Genomic DNA, 19,863 nt, shown 5'->3' on the forward strand with positions numbered 1-19,863 from the left:
TGTAGAGTTTGCCACTTTGAGGACCCTTCCATAGTACATTTTCTTAAGAAATGAAGTAGAATAGTACCTTTTTATTTCCTGTGAGGGTACAGCAGCTTCTTAGAAGACCACAGGGGGCAGTGCTTTCTGTTTAAAAGAAGATAGGCAACTCTTAATCAGGAAGTAAAATGATGAGAAATTATACGATTTTTATGTGTTGATATGTAGCTTCATGAATAACTGCAGAACTTTTATCTTTAATTTGAAAATTGAGTTCCATTATAGTGGAGCAGTTTTGGAGTAGTTCCAAATGTCTTGCAGGTAGCAAAGGAGTCCTCAGAGGTCTGAGGTTAAAGTTTTTCTTAGCTGAGCAACCAGGTAACTTCAGGAGGTTACCCTTTTCAGAAGGTCTGAATATAGCTACTCCTTACTTGTTTTTCAGAACTGCTTTTTGTTTGAAGGGAAAGCAGCTTATTAGGCACAATTGTATGAAATTACTACTTTCAGTTGGCTTCTGGATCAATTTCTGGAAAACAGCTCAGAATTTATCTGTAATAAGATACGGTTCTGGTTTTAAGCTATAGTATTTCTGATTTTCTTACCCATTTTTAGGTCGTATATCACCAATAGGAATTGGTGTTATACAGTAGGGTGGGTTTTTTCCTGTATGGAGTGGGGAGGGTGTCAGGGTAATAGAAGGCAAGGAAAATAAGGGAGAGATTTTTCAAAAATCGTTTACTATAACCTTTGATTGTTGCAGTGCTGATATTTTTAATGTGTTTTGTGTTTATTATAAAGGGTAGATCTTTTTTAAAAAAATATGTGCCTTTTAGATACAATTTTATTACTGTGCTGTATGGGTTCCTATGCCTTTGCAGCAGTTAATTTCAGCCTGTTGGCTTTTTGTATTAGTATTGGAAATACCTATTCCTTTGTGTTATTGTTATAATACTTGGTTTACAGAAATTTATTTGACAAGTGGGAAGATGTCTACCCATTGTAATCATGTAACTTCATTTCCAGGTCTTCAGTTCATTAGCCAACTTGGCTAAAACCTATAGAATGTACCAGTTGTATTCACTTTGAAGTTTTAGTAGCATTTCTGTTGTTGTTGGCAAAGTTTCCACTGTTAGGATTGTGCTCCCCTGGGAGAATATGTAGCTTGCAAGAAATCTTACTGGTATGCAGACAGTAATACCCCAGGCTTTGTATTATGCTGTGTTGTGCCTTAATAGTTTTGTGTCTATTTCCATTTGACATCTAAATCAGTAACTTATTAGAATCACTGCTTTTCATTTAAAACCTTCTGTTTTCAGACTGCGCATGAAAACAAAATTATTTTCTTATTAGAAGAGATTAATTTGAATATTAAAATTACTTTAATTGTCCTAGAGAGATGATATTACTGCTCTTCTCTCCATGAGTTTGTTGTTTTTTTCTAAATGAAAAATCTGTTTGTGGGTGAGTGGAGGGTGTGATGGCAGTAATACTCTTGCATCTTTAAGCATAACAGTGTGTGTAGAACAGACTTTGATTGTATTAGATGGCAAGAAGGCAAGATGTTGGATCATTCATTGCTTTTGCAGGAGTAATATACCCCATGCATCATCTGGCTACTGTATCTCTCTCTGGCTTCATTAATTTTACTTTTAAGAACTTCTAATTACATTATTCTTGATTCATTGTCTTTTGTACTGTGTTGTGTCTCCCTGCCACCCCCCCCCACCACCCCACCCCCCCAGTTTTTTTGTAGGTAATTATTGTGGAGAATTGAGTTATTTTAATAGAAGATCAGGTATCAAATGTAAGTTAATACTGAGAGTGAAGCAGAAGTGCTATGTTGGTACTGGCATGAGCACGATTGTATCTGTTCACCTTTCAGTTATTTCTAAACCTGTTTTGTCTTCAGCATGGCTTTTGTTGCAAATCCCAACAGCGAATATTCGTACATTAAAAACATTAGGAGGTCATTGTGTCAGAATAATCTTGCAATAATATAGGAGGTTTTCTGCAGTTTTGATATGAGAAAAGGCATTTTTGGGCTCTGATAAAGTTGTGGAGCCAGTGCATGCATCTGGGTTGTCATTGTCTTACCAATTGTTCCCTTTGTTGCAGTTGATGGGCAAATACATGGGAATTATATCACCGATGCTTGTGAAGATCTGCAAGGTGTTTTTTCTTCCTACCTATAATCAGTTTTCTTGGTATACAGATGAGGCAGCTGTTAGTACAGATCCTTTCTTCATCTAGACACTTAAGTGTGAGGGTGAAAGCATTATATGCTATGATATGAGTGACTGTAACTGTATTTTATCATTCTGTTGCTACTATTTGAGCTTTTATGGGTAGACACAAATGTTCCAGACACGAGCGTTTACATTTTGTTAGATTTCAAGAGATCAGGGATGTACAGAAGGCGTGCCTAGTTTCTGGAGCATTAGAGAAGCCCAGTAAAAGGAGCTGAATGTTCTAAAAGAAGGTTAGACAACATTTATTTGTACTCTTGCCTTTACTGATCTTCTGTGTTTCCTGCTGCTTTAATTTGTTACCTGTGTGCCTGGCCTTCCATTTTAGTGAAGCAAAATAAGACAATAGAAATTGGTGCTAAAATAACTCTGAAGGTGTAAACCTGCAATAAAAATTGTGTTAATCTGAGATGAGTAAAAATACTGATGAATTCTGATTAAAAGTAAAATACAAGTAAATTCTTAATGTAGGCACAACCACAACGTATGAAATATTCAGTATATTCTGAATTAATTCGTTGGAAAAGTTTGGAAGTGGGATGTTTCTATTTTCTTAGTCTCATTAAAATTCTTCTTACACATAATACATTTATCATCTAAAGCCAGGATATGGTGTTCTCCTGTCCAACCTTTTCCCTTTTTATTCCCCCCCACCCCACCCTCCCTTATTTATTCACAACTTTCTTTCTGAGAAGGTGGAATTTTTTCTGTTTCATGAAGGAAGAACATGTTTTCTGCAGCTGGGAAGAAAAGCAGTTTTTCTTCTAAAATATGTGAGAGCAGCTGTCAAACATCAGATTCTATTTGTTTCTTTTTGTTTGGGTTTGCGTTAGGAGGTGAGAGCCTAGCTTGTTCACTTAGCAAATTTTCTTATTGAGCAGCTGATTTTAGAGCCGCTTCAAGGCGTAAGAGATGGTAGCATTATTACACTATGAAGTCATTAATTTTAGACTTTCTGTTGTTTATATAGGTTTTCAGCCCGTTTCTTGGTAAAGATGGCAGCCAGCAACACAGTCCTGAACAGACTGGAGCAGAAGGGTGCAGAGGCTGATCAAGTTATTGAATACCTCAAGCAACAAGTTGCTCTGCTCAAGGAGAAAGCTAGTAAGGAATTATCTGTCTTACGATAAACTTGTTAACCAGATAGTTAACATTGAATGCTCATAGGAAGAAACAAGAACATTGGTGCTGTCAGCCTTTTAAGTGTGTTCCAAGTTCTTCAAGATAAAGCCTGTAATAGTAGCACTGCTTCTCTGTCTTGTGGTTTGTGGATTCTTTTGAAGCTGTTTATTCTAAAATAGAAAAGGCGTGAGTGAGGAAGGATTAAAGACATTATGGAAATTTGCTAGGACACGATTCCATTTTGGGGGGAGAAATGGAGTCAGGAAGAATATGAGACTATGCATTTACCTGAGTGTGTTACTACTTTTCCACCACTATGGGATTCTTCAAGAGCATCATACCTTCAACTTGGATATTTTGTACATATCTGTTAGTGATTTAACGTGCTCCATATTGCAAACATGTTTGAGCTTTTTCTAATAAGTTTCTTGGAATTTTTTCTTGTGAGTCTCTTTAGGGAAGTGAGAAGCTAGTATATTGAGAGGCAACTTGAGTACATAAGTATTATTGAAAAATAAATAAAAAATAATAGCCATTTCAACAAAAAGGGTTCCAAAACATTTCTGATGATCTGCTCCTTGAACATTTCCACTGTTTTGGTGGTTTGGTCACCATGTTTAATTTTCTTTAAAACAAAAGCTTTGTTTACCAAATGATGAATGCGAATTGTTGAAACCTGTTGTTTTTAATATAGTGTCAACTCTAGTCTTGCAGGCATCTCTCCGAGAAGAGAAGAAGCTCCGTGTGGAAAATGCTAAACTGAAGAAAGAAATTGAAGGGCTGAAACAGGAGCTGATACAGGCAGAAATTCGAAATGGAGGTGGGGGAAAAATTTCCTATCCTCATACAACATAAATATAGTTAGTTTTGGTCATATGTTGTGCTATCTTTATTTTTGACGTTTGTCTTACTGTATATTACTGTGGCATTTCTTAAAAATTCTGGATTTTCCTAGGTTCCATGCTTACGACATTCCAGTATTTTAGTAAGCTGAAAGCCTAACGGGTGCATATGCCAAATCTTAATCAGCCATTGGAACTGGTTCTTTGTATGTTTTTGTAAGTGCCTTTCATAATTAGGCCTGAATTTGACTGATTAAAATGGCTCCTTATAATACCTTAGAAACTGCTGAATGTCTTAACACTTCTTGATATTCTGAATATTTAATCTAGCATGACTGAAAATTCCCAATGGAAAATTCAACCGTAGTTCAAAGTACAGATGGGCCATGACTTATTAGAAAATCTGTGGTAATGTAAAATTAGAAACAATGTGTTTTGAGTTTTTTATTTCATGTTTTAGTAAGACCAGACTTTCATTGCACTTTTTCCTTCTGTGAGAGGTTCAGCTCACACCATCATTATATAATTCAAATTAAAAAAAGAAAGAAGAAAAAACAAAACTGAAGTGTTTCAGATCCAGCATATTGTCTTTGAAACTATTTCCAAAGAAAGACTCTTCTGCCCTCAACAGCTATTACTGGTTTTACCCACGCTGTCAGTATTGTAAACTGGATGAGAGAGTATACAGTATAGCTGGCTGCTAGCTTTCAGTCGTACCGAATGTTTTACTGCTAAAACAACACATTCAGTCTTCAAAAGGACTAGCATTTTATAAATGCAGGGGATTCTTTTTCTCTTCTGGTCATGAGTAAAGTCCTTTCATGTACTAAACCAAACCATTAGTTTACATTTCTTCATTGTCTGTTAGTCTGCAGCAATTCTTGACGGGTATAGGATATTTCACAGGATCTCTGTTACGCTTGAGAGAAAAGTCTCAAGATGTATGATTTTTTCCAAGATGGGAAAGGACAAGGAAATTAACATTTAGCTTGACACGCATCTTCCTGTATTTAGCTGGTTTATCTGAAAGGTAGTAAGACAATATTCAGATCTTTTCTTTTGAAGTAAGTATGTTAGCTGTGATAGTATTAAGTAGTTGAGTACCGAAATTAGATGGACACAGAACATCAAAAAAATCATTTGAGTGATTTTTTTTGAAAAATCTGAGAAACAAAATCTTCCTACAACTAGCAAGCAAAACAGTAAGCAAGTGGTTGTTTGTACAAGATTATCTTAGATACATATGATTTTTAAAAGTTGTTTATAAAAACTTAATTTATGCAAATCACTTTAGAGCAGGAACAAACACAGTACAGTTCAGGAAGCGTAATAAATGTCTGAAGTGTAAAAAGAAGTGTGGATGCAGAATGGAGAACTGCATAGTAATGATGCTAAATGATTTGTCAAACTAATTAATCATAGAACAACTCGGGCTAAAAGGGACGTCGAAAGATCATCTGGCCTAACCTGTCTTGGGAAGAGGAGCCTAGATGACATTTAGTGCACTAACGATGCCTACCCAGTACAATGATTGGTAAAAAGCCTTAATGAAGTTATTGAAGAGCAGAATGTAGAAGTGATGTGATTAGGCTTTCACGTGGTAAGACTGATAGTGAGATGATGTCCAGTATTCTGTATCAGCAGTTTAAAAAGTAACATGAAGGTTAACATGGAGAAATTAGGGAAGGGAAGAATCAACAGATTGTTTTAGGGCTGCAGGTAGTTTCTTCAAATCTGATTATCAAGGCTCAATTTCTTTAGTTAATTGGAAAAGAGAGTCGAGGAATGATTGACTACAATATAAAAATCATTTTCTCTAGCACATTATGGAATAGTTTCCAGTACGACAAGAGCTAGTAGCTAGAAACTGAAACTAGACAAATGCAAAGGAGAAATAAGGAGTTACTAGCAAAGATAACTAGATTTTGAAATAAACTACAAAAAGAGATGGTGTTTGTTTATGTTACGTTTTATTTAGCACTTTCATTTAAAAATTTATAGTCAAAGGCATTTTTCTTAATTGATCAGAATAATCATATGTAGGTTGAATTCTGAAATGTGTTTTATAGTGTTGTGCTTCATTACTCAACAGTTGTGGTTTAGGTATTTAAAGCAAAATTTTTAGTTCTCTCCACTTTTATTTGGAAACTTAAAACATAAGTGTTCAACGTTCTTGTACCCCTTCTAACTTTTGTGGGTTTGATTTTAGTAAAACAGATTGCAGTTCCTCCTGGTGCAGCTGTTTCTACAACTTCATTTAGAGATGATGTTCCCCCACCTACGGCAATCACATCATCTGGTTCCAAAGATCAAATTAAAGGTGAAGATGAAGAAAAGAAAAAGAAGGAAAAAGTAGAAAAAAAAGGTACTTTAGTTTTCTTAGCTGTGATAGACAGTTAAGGTATTTAATTTATGCAAGTGCTTTTATGTCAGTTTGGGCACACAAAAGATCAGTTCGTGCAGCTACAGTAGGAAGAGTCAAGTGCTAGTTCTTAAAATCTTGGAAGTACTTGAAGCTAATGAAGACCATCAAGTAAGCTACAGATTCTTACTTAAATGGGATACATACCAAATTTCTTTTAATGTCCCTGAACTTCCTTATTTTAAAAAATATAACTAAAAAAGCCCCAAGCCTGCTGCCTCGGAAAACCGACAACAGAATACACACAGAGAAAGGAGAAGAGGAAAAAGTAGAGGGGAGCGGGGAAGGAAGATGAGGACACAAAGTTCAGAGAAGTTTTTTTGGCAGACTGGATGGGTTTCTGTTCTGAGGCTTGTGTAGATTTTTTTTTTTATTATTGTTATTTTTTCGCCTTCCATGGAAACAGTGCAAGCAAAAGGAAAACACCAGCTCAGCAAAATACATTGCAAGCATTAGCAGCATAACATAATACTAAAGGAAGAGTGTTAAATCAGTTTTCTGCATCCTCTTAAGTATGCTGCCTTTTTTTTTTTTTTTTTTTTTTTTTTGGCGGGGGGGCGGTGTTCCTTGAAAGATTCTTACAGGCAGTGAAGTTCCATCAGAATTGATCAGATACATCCGTGTCAATGCTGGTGAAATTGTGTGGCTAAGAGGAAGTATTGGGTAAAGGACACAGGCAGATAGGTTTTGGCAACAGGGTGGAAATGTAGAGAATATATATATGTTTCCTGTGTATTGATTTCTGGTTAATAAACTTCTTTAACAGAAGACAAGACATGTCTGTTACATTTGCACAGAAGTACACCTGTCTATCTTGTGACTTAAACTCATGTTTTGTGTGACAGAATGATTGTAAATTATTAATTTGCTATTAATTGATTTGTACAGTTTTTCAAAATTTGGGTATTATGTGGGGTACTGTATCTCTTTGATTTTTCTCATGAGCTGTGTGCAGGCTTATAGGCTGTTTCATATTTTTTGATGTACTGTGGCCTTTGACATATCAATATTCCACAGAGTTGTAAATATAATAGCAGAGGCCACATGTCATATCAGGTAACTTAACTGTTTTATGCAAATATTCAGAAACTAGTAATAGAGGTAAGGAAAAATAAAACTTTACTGTATTTCCTCTCATCTTGTATAGATAGCTTAAATTTGGAAAGCAATCTATTTGACGTTTTCCTTTCAATGACTATATTTGGGAAAAGGTGAAATATGGCATTAATATTAAATAGTAGACCTGAACGCACTATTTCTGTGGAGTTCAACATCTACTGTACGTATACTATTTAACAATCAATGTGACCAATATGTAAAACTTGTTTTTTAGTCTTAAAATTTATGAAATTATGTAATATCTCAAATCCCTTTGCTTTCTGTCACCTATCTCATCTGTTTCCTCTATGGTCATTTACATATTCTTTGTTTCACTTCTTGCAAACTTAATCTGTGGTGCTTCTCTGGGCTGACTGACACTGGCCAGAAGAGTGCCGTTCTCTCTTTCGCCTGTGGCATTGAAATGGATGTTTTCTGTATGTCTGTATATATGCTATGTATACTTTATCTTCTCTTTTCCTTATTTGGTGACAGACTTCTCTCTGAAGTGTAATAGACAATGTGCTGGAAGCTGATTTTCTTGTTTTTTTGGCTCCAGGCTATTGTAGAGAAATGTCATTAAGTGGAGAGTAGTGAGGAATGATACCAAGAATAAAGACAGCAGGTCTTTTGAAATAGTCTTAGATGTTTAATATTAACTATTTTGACAGTATTTTTTCAGTTTCTCTTCAATTATTGTATATATGGCTGGTTTTATTAATCTAATTGTAATCTATTTACAATTAGGTTAATAAAACCTAGTCATAAATGCTTGAGATTTTTTATCATAATGAGCTGAAATATTTTTGAAGAGCTAATGCTTGTTCTGTTGAAGAGCTATGTTAAAAATATACTGCCTGTTTATTGAATGCATTATTTAATTCCAACCCTGTATGATAGCAATGGTAAATGAATCAAATTGCATGCTCCACTTTTCCTTTTTTGCTTCCTAAGGAAGGGATCTTAGCTTACATATTAATGAAAACTATCTTGAATGAAAAAATTCACAGAATATGCTTGTTTTAAGTAAGCACTTCTTAGATATCTCTCAATCTCTCAGAGGATGTAGTTGTTAAAAAAAATCTTGAATGTGTTTTAAACAGGACAGTCTTCTATACAAACTGGATCTAATAACTTGCTCATGCTGAAAAGATTATCTAAATAAACAGCTAAGTGTGGGGAATATTGCTTCACTGCAGTTTTATGCTATACAGTGCACATGGGTGGTGATAAACCCTTACATTGCCATGGATAAAGACTCTGTATCAGTGGAACCTCGTAAGCCATGAGCATTTTCACACACTGGTATGTTTGGGAGTGAAGAATGTTAGCTAAGGTCATCTTGAAGGGTTGCTTTGCAACTGTAACAGCATTGTCCACAGTCATCTGTTGCGCACTAGTAACCTGATGACTTGTGATTGTCTAGTTTCCCTTTGCTGATGAAACACCATCGCAAGACTTACTGGTAATTGCTAATTATTAAAACGGTACTATTAGGGTTATTGATGTGTCCTTTGGCAGAGTGTATATGTCACTTACATACAAGTTACTACACTTAAAGTTCAGGATGACTTCACTTTATAAATTATTTCCAAATATTTCCAGAAAATACCTCTGTCCTGAGGTGGTAATTACTTGGAGTAACAATCTAAATTGGAGACTGTATGATGATTCTCCATTGGAAACTAGTAATAGAGGTGCTAACTCTACTCTTCATTTGGGTTTTATGCTGTATTTGCACTTCTAAGATTGTAGCTCGCTTTTCCCTTGCAGTAGTCATATAGATTATTTATACTTTTAAAAATGTTCATTACATGAACTTAATTTTCTTTAATAGGTGAAAAGAAGGAGAAGAAACAGCAGCCAGCAACTGGAAGCGGTGATGCAAAACCTGTAGATGTTTCTTGTCTAGATCTTTGTGTTGGCTGCATTATTACTGCCAAAAAGCATCCAGATGCAGACACTCTGTATGTTGAAGAAGTTGATGTGGGTGAAGCAAGCCCTAGAACTGTTGTCAGTGGTTTAGTGAAACATGTTCCTCTGGATCAGGTATTGAAAAAGTTACTTACTGAGAGCTTTTCCTTTCCTAAAGTGTCTTTAAGACCTCAGTCTGTTTACTAGATGTGTTTTCATTCTGCTAAATGATTTTTACAGTCATGAAAACAAAAATAAAATGCAAATGGAAGTAATGCTTAGCAACATTTGCCAGTAAATGGAAAAGTACTGTTACCACAAATCAGTTTTTCTGCTTGCAGCTTCTACCCTGGGATCTTATTCTGACTCCTCTGTGATGCCATTGGTAGGCAGTGGACTCCTAAACCAAACAGATGTGACTCTTCCTATTAGGTTTTCTAGTATGTAGCAGGGAACCCATAGAAACTTTTTTGCTCTCATCCAGACTTTTGAAACCTTTGCCTTCCATCTCCCTTTACAACCTATTGAAGTGTTTGGTGTAGAGCAGAGCAAAGAGTATGTAAATTTAACTTGGCTGGCAGTGAGTGGCTTAACAGTGGAATACAAAATGCATGTTTTTACTTCCTTGTCTGGAGTACAGTCTGCCTCCATGCTTTTTTAATCGATACACTTCTGTATTTGACATGGTATACGTATGTCTGTGGAACAACCTAGGACTTAAAGATTACATTTTCCTTCACACTTCTAGAAGGTTAGTGGAAAGGAGGAATTGACTGAAGGCTGCTTCTTACATTCAAGAAAGCTGGGCAATTAAAATAATGTTGTATAGAGCAACTGCAAAATGGGTCATAAAAGAACTGATCTTGGTGTGGAAAAGCTACATTTTCTCCCATGCCTTTTCAATCCCTATTCATGTCCTTAACATGTCCTGTCCCTATGTTAAGACTGGAAATGTAGGAGTTGTGAATGTTGTTTTTAAGTTACAGAAAGTTACTGAACTGAAAAAAATGACTGAATCCAATAACTGTTCTTGCACTGATCACCTGATAGTGTCCAGTTACTGGATTTGCAGTGGGTAGAAATCAAAATTGCTCATTTTTAGCAGTCTACTCTCAAGAAAAAACATTTTAGAAGACTTTCTAAATAAATTGACAGACATGAAGTTCATAATAGAATGCAGGGGCAGTAACAGTCCTTTCACTTTAACTTTGCTTTCTGTCTGGCAAAAATAATCTAAAGTACGCATTAACAGAGAATTGGGTTTTGTTCTTGCACATTCTTCGGGAACAGTTAGTGTGTCTTGGTTTTGGCAAGTACTATTGGGCAGTAGATTCTCAGTCAAGTTTCCATATTTTTGTGGGTTTTGAGGTGTTCAAAAATGTGAAGGCCTGGCATGTAACTATGTTGTATATTTAAATAAAAATGTATATATATCAGATCAAGCACTATAGATGTAATTCATATATTCAACTATTTATGATAGAAGTGTTTGAGGCTGTAGTATTTGTATACTCTCATACTACTTTTGGTTAGGAAGCAGAACGTGTATCTTCATTAAAACTTCAGTATGCAGCGCAAGTTATCTCTGGGTGCAAAAACTTCTTACATGCCCACTTTATATATGGTACATTGTGTTTTTGCGCATCACTGGTAGTGAAGCCAACTCTGAAGTTGCACCCTCAAGTATCATGTATAGATAGATACGTGTGTCATCAGTCATAGGGATATGGAGCTGAAGCATGGAGTGGACCGTGCCGATGCTGAGCTCTTTCAGGAGCTGCTGGGGACAATTGGAGAACATTCTGAAATGTCAGCAGCAATTGATAGCTTTTTGCCACTGCATTTGCTTTTTTGAGGGGAATCTCTTGTGTGTTCCTAACATCAATACCTGTCTCAGGCAATCATTCTTGAAATTCAGACAATTCTCAAGTATTGCTTTTTTTACCTCCCGAAATTCCCTCTAACCTAGGACATCTTGATGTCAGTGATCAGAAGTGAAGGACAAGAATGGAGGGCATGTATCTTAAACTTAGCAGGAAGAAAAGAGGCCACCATCAGTCTCCAGAAACACTATCGTACAAGCATTCTTTCTGAGAGGGTGCATTACAGCTATATCTGTTAAAATATATAGTCTTATTTTTATAGCAGAAACTTTTTCTTGCTACTTAAATGGCTTCATCTTTTTTCTTTCTAGATCACGATTTAAGGGCTAATGTTGTTCACCCAGGAATTAACAAATGGTACTGCAATTCCAATTTCTTTTTTTTTTAGCTAGAAGGATAATTACATTCTTTATACATACTTTTGAGCTTCAGTTTGTGTATTCTGCAGGGAAAACGTTTCTATAAATCTTAAGGAACAGTGACTGCAGCAGTGACCCAAAACTTACTGATACATTCAGTGTAATGTAAGACACCTTTCTTACAGCAAAGATTGTTTTTCCTCTGCTTTGGTAGAGTTATGCTTCAAGGCTATATTAAATGCTACTGTTTCTTTTCAGATATGAAAAAAAATAGAAATATGTGTGTAACCAAGCTTGTGACTTGTAAATTGTGTTTTGCTGGCAAACTCAAGATCCAGAGGAGCATGTATAATTGAGAATGACTTTTTCTTGCTGTTGGCATTCCAACGCACTCTGGTTTTGAAGGCATCACCATGTTGGTTTTACTCGTTTTCACTCGCCATTGCAGTCTGTCACAGTATCTGATTTTGAGATACGGAAGGATGGTTAGTTGATAATCACTTATACAGGTAACGTCAAGAACTACCTAAGAAAAAGAGCAATTTAACACTTGTGCTGCAAGAATAAGGCCTTGGGTTTTCTGTATGGTAAACTTCAGGATTGCATTGTCTTTGTTTGAGTTTCTTTGCTTTATTTCTTCCCCCTCCCTTGCTTCATTCTACCAGTGTGTTGGGAAAATGCATTGTTTTATTTTGAATGTAAAGTAGCTGGGTGTCCAACCACAGAAACCGTAACAACTAATATTTTTGTTGAAACTAAATCAGTTTCTTACTAGTTGAGTTGTCAGTTTTGAAGTTCCTGGATTTCTGAAGCAAAAGGACTGGCTCTTTGGAATACCAGTGGAGGTTGTTACTGTTCTAAGGAGATAACATTTGGATTTCCTTTGCTTATTCTCAGCTTATTTATGTATCGGACACCTCCGGAGATACCAAAGCCTTATCAGTTCCCTGTAGACAGAGATTTGCTTTTCTTTGTTTCCATTTAAATGTAGAAATTTGCCCTGTTCTTAACCAGAATTTGCTTTACTGGATAGTAACGCATATGCAGAAGGAAACATGCACTTACTGTCTGTCTGTGTTACCTTCAGCTGCTTTTCAGTAACACCCTGCATTTCTGATAGAACTTTTCATGTAGTGGGAGTCGGGTTGTTTCTTCTTTTTTTTTTTTTTTTTTTAATTTATTTTTGCCCAATCCTATCTATCTGTGAGGAAACTCCCCAATTTATTTCTATACTGACTTTAGAGAAACTAGATTTTCTTCTATTCCTCTAGTTTATGGGGTTACAGAGAATAGCCATCAGTAGAATTACTGGATCTGACTCTTTGTAGCTGACACATGTCAGGGTTTTATTATTTACTGTAAAAATACCTCTGAAGAGCAATGCAGGTAGAATGATACCCAAACATGAGACTCTTTGATGGTTCATAAACAATGTGGCTTTTTGCACTTATGTGTGAATACTGAGGGGTTTACTATTGCAATTGAAGCCCTGTTTTCTGCAAACATTACATAATAAAGTAAGTCACTTCTATTAAATTTTTAAATGTTAATTTTAAATATTTTTCAATTATTTAATATCAGTAGATATTAATTACATAACTTATAAAAATAATAAATGTTGAATTTTAAACAGTAATTAAAATTAGCACAACCATCTTTTTTTTAAAAAAAAAGAAAACCACTAAAAACTTTTGCATTGTTAGGAAGCATTTAATTAGGTCTAGTTGCTTACTTAAGGAATTGTAATTTACCTAAAGACAGTTTAAAAACTGAGCCATTTATAATAAAAAGGAAAGAAACTCCCAACCCTTGAAACGGTTTTTGGATTTCTGAATTGCACATTTTGTATTTCCCTGGTAAGTGTGTTACAATTCAGCATTTACTCCATTTTTCACTGGACAACTCTTAAGTGGTTTAAATGTTGTTTGTTACTGGTGTCCGGTTATTAAAGTTGTGCATCCGTTGCTGTGTGCTTCTCTCATCCATGTCAAGGTCTTTTCATTGTAATTCTGTTGTTATAACAAAATAATTGGAGTCCCCCAAAGCATGTGGCATTTAAGTACTCACATCCTTGTTTTCCTCCCACCAAGATGCAGAATCGGATGGCAGTACTACTCTGTAACTTGAAGCCTGCAAAGATGAGAGGAGTAGTATCTCAAGCAATGGTGATGTGTGCCAGCTCCCCAGAAAAAGTGGAAATTCTGGTTCCCCCAGCTGGGGCAGTACCTGGGGATAGGATCACTTTTGAAGGCTTTACTGGTAAGTAGATATTTGGGAAATTGGAGGAAATGGGTATGCCATGGTGACCTCAATGCTGAAGCAGATAAAACAGTATTTTAAAGTTGGCTGCCTTTTTTGTCGAGAATTTATGAATTGGTTATATTCAAACTTATTTATTATTAGCATGCCAAGATTGTGTAAATAAAGGACTAAAAATATCTAACCACCTGCCAAAACTTGGAAAATACAGGAAGTAGCTGTAACTTGAAAAAGTTGTATAGTACTTTAACATAGAATTAGCCACTTTCTCGATAAGTCTCAGTAAGTACTTCTGCTTTTGAAATGTATGGACAAACATATTTGCCTGTTGCAAGTTACAGTAAGCAAATCTAAAGCATCTTTCCCGATGTCTTTTCCCTCTGGTAAGGGATGAAGTAGTAAGTTCCTGATTCTAGCTTCTGGCCCTAATGAAAGTGTCAGAACTCGAGTTAGGCTTTCTTTTTTTTTTCCGAGGAGGAGGAAGGGATGGAGAGGACTGGAGGGGGGTGGAAATCTCCTATTTCTGAGAGAAACGTATAATATTCAAAATATCAGGGGTGTTTTGTTTGTCTGGGAGGAAATGACTTTTTGGGTATTCAAAGACAGACATTGGACTTCTTCTCACTTAATTAAATCAATAAATCTGTGGGTTTTTTTTTTTTTCAGATTATAAGTAAGAAAATAATAAAATTTAAAATTTCTCAAAAGATAATTTTCATCCATTTTACCACTTCGGCCTTCCACTCATCTATGAAAATTATTAGTTTTCAGTCCTGCACAATGATAACTCAAAAAAAAAAAATCACAGATGTAACATGTTAGTGAATCTTTCCCTCCTACCCAAATGTTAGTTCATTATTCTCACAGGCTGAAAGGGATATGGTTGGATTCAACTTCTCTTGTTGCTCTCTTTCTTAGCGCTGTTATCTTGTTATCTTTATCATGGTTTTAAGTGTTTTTCATCAATAGGTGCTGGTTCATTAGGGTCCCATTAAGAAAGGTGCTCAGACTCTGTGAAGTGTCATTTAAAATGCTATTTCTTCGAGCTGATGCTGAAAAGAGAGAATAGTATAAATAATCTTAGATTGCACAGATGATGGGAACCCCAAGTTAGTGCAGCATCAGACAGGCTTCTGATCAACATGCAGCATGAGCTATGGACAGGGAGCGAAGAGATTAACTGGTTTTGGTCATTCAAGATATTGTATTTTCATATTCATTTTGACTGTCAGACAGAAAGGAGGCTTGCCTGAGAACTCGATGTTGCACTGTTGCGTAAAGGTGAAGACATGCAGGTGGCTTAGGCACTGGTACCACTGGGAGCTGCCTGCAGGCTTCTCTTAAAATCAGCTGGCTAGGTTTATCCTTTGCCCCAGGAATTCGTGCAGCACAAGACAAGTTCAGACCTACTCAGGTCAATTATGTGGACCACAGAGATGTTGATGAACAGTGGTCTTCTGGTCAGGATCACTGCATCACTTTACCTTAAGAAGTGGTCTAACTCCCAGTATTTCCCATATTGGCTGGAGTTCTCTGTGTGTGCATTTATCAACAAAATATTTGGGATGAATTTGTTGCTCCAAAGTTGACTTTCATGTCTGTAGAAGATGGTGTAGCTTTCTGTTTTCTACATATTAACCTTTTAAGCTATTGCACCTCTGAGAATTTCTAGCCATACAGCAGTGGTTTTATTTAGGAACCTCTTGGCAAGCTTTATGCTTAAACAAATTTGCATGAAATACCTTTCATAATTATATACTTATATGCATATATATAGATGTTTTTGGACTTCTCGTGATTGAAACTGATACTCTAAAGAAATACTATATTTTGGTTGGCGTATGATAAAGGAAGCAGTGGTCTAGGTGTTTTTAAACAGGAGGAAAGCTCAGCTTGCTGTGGTTTAATGGTGTGATTGAAAATACTTTAAAATAATACTGTGTTTAAGAAGGAAATCAGTCTTGAAGCATTTTTTCCAATTTTAGTTTTCTGTATTAAAAGTGTACCAAGCTTGCTAGTTGAGATACAGAGTTGGTAATCTGTGCAGAAATCTGAAAGGCTTCAGCAATTGCCTTGACTAAACTGTAGGAATACTCACTCATAACTTCAAATAGTTACCCACCTACCCATGATTAAAGAAAGACAGATTAAATGTTGGATGTGTGACCTCTGTTACATGTAATGGTATACTCATATTGCATTCTGTTGCTGTAGAATTGAATGTGCAACAGCTAGCATCAAGCTGTAGAGTAAACCCTTCCAGTGCGTAAGTCTGGTCATCTGGGTTTTATGAGAGGTGGGGGAGGTCTTTTTTGTTTGTTTTTGTCTGATGCAACCTTACTCCAAACTTACATCTCAATTAACTTCATATACCTGGTATTTGAAAACAATGTGAGAGTAGTAGTGCTAGTCTCTGTTTTAGCCAGCATATCTAGTTCTTGCCCATTGCTAATGATGTAAGTTTTCTGAAAGTAACTAAACTATTTGACTCCAGGGTTTTTACAGCAAAAAGGTTTTCCTGGAGCAAATCAGATATAGGAATATTGGTTTTAAAATTATTCCCAGCTGTTAAGGTATACAGGTAGTCTGTTGACGTTTTGATTCTTAAAAGTCAGAATAAGCTAAAGGTGATGTGAGAGTTGTACTAATTCTAAAGTTATGACCTGCAGTTTGAGAGACAAGGTTTCATATACTTACATACAAACTTTTGTCAGTTTCATTCTTGACATGGAGCTCTGTCAAGTGCCAAATGAAGGCTCTTACAGTCCCTTTGGAAAGAGTATATATCCAGGGCTATAGACTGTAGTCTGAAATGACTGCTGTTTCCTAATGTTTCATAAATAGCTGCTCAGAAAAATCGGTAGGTATGAGATTAAAGCTAATAATTCACTTTGAAAATATACGTAATGCTTAATAGTGCAAAGTGAGTGATGCATCTCCCAGTTATGTAAAACTTGAACAATTTTAAGACTTGTGATTTTGTTATTTTGAAGTGAGTAGGAGAAAGCAAGAAAAGCATTGATGGATGGAGACTTAAAAAATCCTTTTGACATCTGCTTCTGTAACAGTTTGTTGCATACTTGTCTTTTGCGTGTTGTCTTTGTAAGCAAAGATATTAATACTGTTCATATGTAGGCTTTTTTGTGTCCTTCAGGTTATTGGGTTTTTTAAAATCTCTTAGCTAGAGACTAAGATTGTTGCCACTTACCAACTTCTGGTGGGTTTGGTTCCCTGACTCCCCTCCTCACCTAGTTCCTTTTTCATGTTTGGGGGGTGTTTGGTTTGGTGTGTTTTTTCTTTTTTTTTCTTTTTTTTTCCTCCTGAGGGAGGGAAATTCATTGGGAGACTAGAAAACTGTTTCCCAATTTTTAATGGTGTTGTAAATTTGTATCTTCTACTTACTGTTTTTCTGTTCAAGTCTTAGGTGCTTCTTAGCTGCTGTTTACTCAAAGGCAATGTGGCACTTGACTGATACTGTTATCAGGAGGATAGAATCCTTGCTATGTCAGTTGTTATTTAATTTCAGTGCTTAATTGTAAGCATTTATATTCTGATCTAATTTTATTCTCTTTTAAAGAGTAGTTTTAAAGCATAAAGATTCAGTATGAGTCCTTGAAATCAAAATAGAAAGGACAGCTGGGTCTTATTTTAGTTTGAAGTATGAAAGCCTATGAAGCAACAGAAGCAACAATAAAGCAACTCTAAAATGCACACAGCTGTTTATCAGGCAGCTTGGAATCAAGTTATTTTTAAGCCTTCTCTTTCCACCATATGAAATATTCATGAGTTGCAGGCTAATTTTCCTTGGTCATTTTAGTCAAAGTAAACAAATGGTATCTTGATTCAAAGCAATTGAACATTATTTTTTTTTCTCCTGCAGAAACATGAGAGTTTCCCTAGAACCATCTTGAGTGTTACAGAGGAGTGATTTGATAAGGAATGCTGTTTGTCTGGAAGAGTGTTATTTTTTGTTTGGTTATTTGGTGTCATTGCCCTTAGGGGAACTTTAATACTGTTTTATCCTCCAGTACTTGAATCTTCAAAATCTGTTGGGACATTTATGTATTAAGAACTTTACAAACTTTCTAATTTTCCGTTGAAAGGGTCTGATTTATAAGCCATAAAAAATTTCTCCATTGCATGTCTATACCTTCATATACTATATACTCTCATATGCTATCCCTCATATATAGTAATTGCCATAAGACAGCAATAATTGTTGGAGTTTTCACAGCCAACTGTGAAATTTTCTTTCTAATTGCAATATATTTGACACTGACAAAACTCTGCCATGCAGAAATACCACAGTAACAAATCGGTTATTTAAGTTACATAAATAAATAATTATTCTGGTCCAAGAATCCCTGGCAGTTCAGTTAATAACTATCCATTTAAAAAAAGTGCTACAACTGGAGTGCAGTGGTTAGCCTGTATTTAACAGGTTTCTTTAATCAAAGCTTTGGTATATGGGTGCTTTCCTTTATTTGCATAGTTACATAGTTGCAGTGTGCTAAGTGATACTAACTTCTTTTAAGATTGTGTCACTGCATCTTTTTTTTCCCTCTTCTTACACTGAGATATATTTTTTCATTAGTTACTAAGCTGTTACAAAGTAGAGAGGTTTCTTGCTTATTATGATGATTTCTTTTGTAATATTGAAACTGGTAGACTGAATGACGATTAACAAAATTTGGGACCTCTTATTTGCTTCTTTTTATGTAAAGAGAGTGGGAAGCTCATTAAACCATTACAAGTTTATATTTATTTTATTTATAGAAATCCTTCTAAAGAATATTTTCTGGGAAGAAAGAATTCAATGAGGAGAAGTCATAGGAAAATGCACAGCCTAAAGCTCTGGTAGTATTTAAAATTGGTGCCTGTGTTAATCTAATATGAGCTCACCACAGATCCCAAGGGAGCTTGATGCAGGATTCCAAAGAAATTTATTAACATCCAAAGCGTGTTTTTTATAATAAAAGTCAGGGGTTTTTTCTTACTGAAAAAAATCACTTGCTTTTTATATTTGAGGAGGGGAAAGGAAATGCACAATGGATCATTTTACATTCTATTTAATGATTTTATTAGTTCGTATGCACTCACTTTGGTCTAAATCCAAGTTTGTCTTTGTTCACAAATGTGAACATTGAGCCGGATTTTTGTTTTCGTGTAAATGTGCAATTAGCTCTAAATGTTTAATCTATTAATGGTATTACTGATTTTTCTTTTCAATATTAAGTGCACTGTGGTTGTGAAATAACTCGACTGCATTATTGAATCTTGCTCTGGCAAACCGTGCTTAGTCTGCTTTTCTTACACAGTTGTAGAAGCTACAGAAGTTAGGTCTATCTACAGGCACAAGTAACTTTTGAGAACATTGAGAATGTGGGTAGACTGAATCATTGAAAACATTTAAAGGAGAAAAACAATAAGCCGGGCTGGAATGAGAGAAAGCTATTTAACCGCATGGTGGTCAGCCAGTCAGGAATACACCAAGCAATAATGAATTTCAACTAGCTACTAAAACACATACGTTAAAATCCGTATAGCCTTACAGTTTTCCTTCCTGAACCTTTGGGGACACTGAGTAGTGGAAGATGAGAGTACTTGACGTTCTGCTCACTTGGATAATTATTTTTTATTTTTTTTTTAGGAACTTCTGGTGCCTCTGAGAGGACCTCAGGGAGGATATGTTTACTAGGATTTGTTTTTTGATTATTGCTTGTTCTGGAGCTTAAGATT

General features: G+C 35.6%; 1 protein-coding gene across 3 annotated transcripts in view; it reads left to right on the forward strand.

Annotated features, from left to right (window-relative positions):
* The window catches only part of AIMP1 (aminoacyl tRNA synthetase complex interacting multifunctional protein 1), a 39,279-nt gene that overhangs the window by 17,877 nt on the left and 1,539 nt on the right, over positions 1-19,863 (forward strand). For 2 of the 3 annotated variants that reach the window (XM_037380681.1, XM_037380673.1), the window contains exons 2-6: positions 3,196-3,329; positions 4,054-4,167; positions 6,399-6,554; positions 9,547-9,758; positions 13,956-14,124. In XM_037380681.1, coding sequence (XP_037236578.1) covers positions 3,221-3,329; positions 4,054-4,167; positions 6,399-6,554; positions 9,547-9,758; positions 13,956-14,124 — 760 coding nt within the window. In that variant the 5' untranslated portion in view covers positions 3,196-3,220. Of the gene's footprint in view, positions 1-2,129; positions 2,149-3,195; positions 3,330-4,053; positions 4,168-6,398; positions 6,555-9,546; positions 9,759-13,955; positions 14,125-19,863 lie in introns of those variants that run through there. The other variant, XM_037380689.1, reaches the window with a different exon arrangement.

This window comes from Falco rusticolus, chromosome 1 (genome assembly GCF_015220075.1).
Source record: "Falco rusticolus isolate bFalRus1 chromosome 1, bFalRus1.pri, whole genome shotgun sequence".
Taxonomy (NCBI): Eukaryota; Metazoa; Chordata; class Aves; order Falconiformes; family Falconidae; genus Falco; species Falco rusticolus.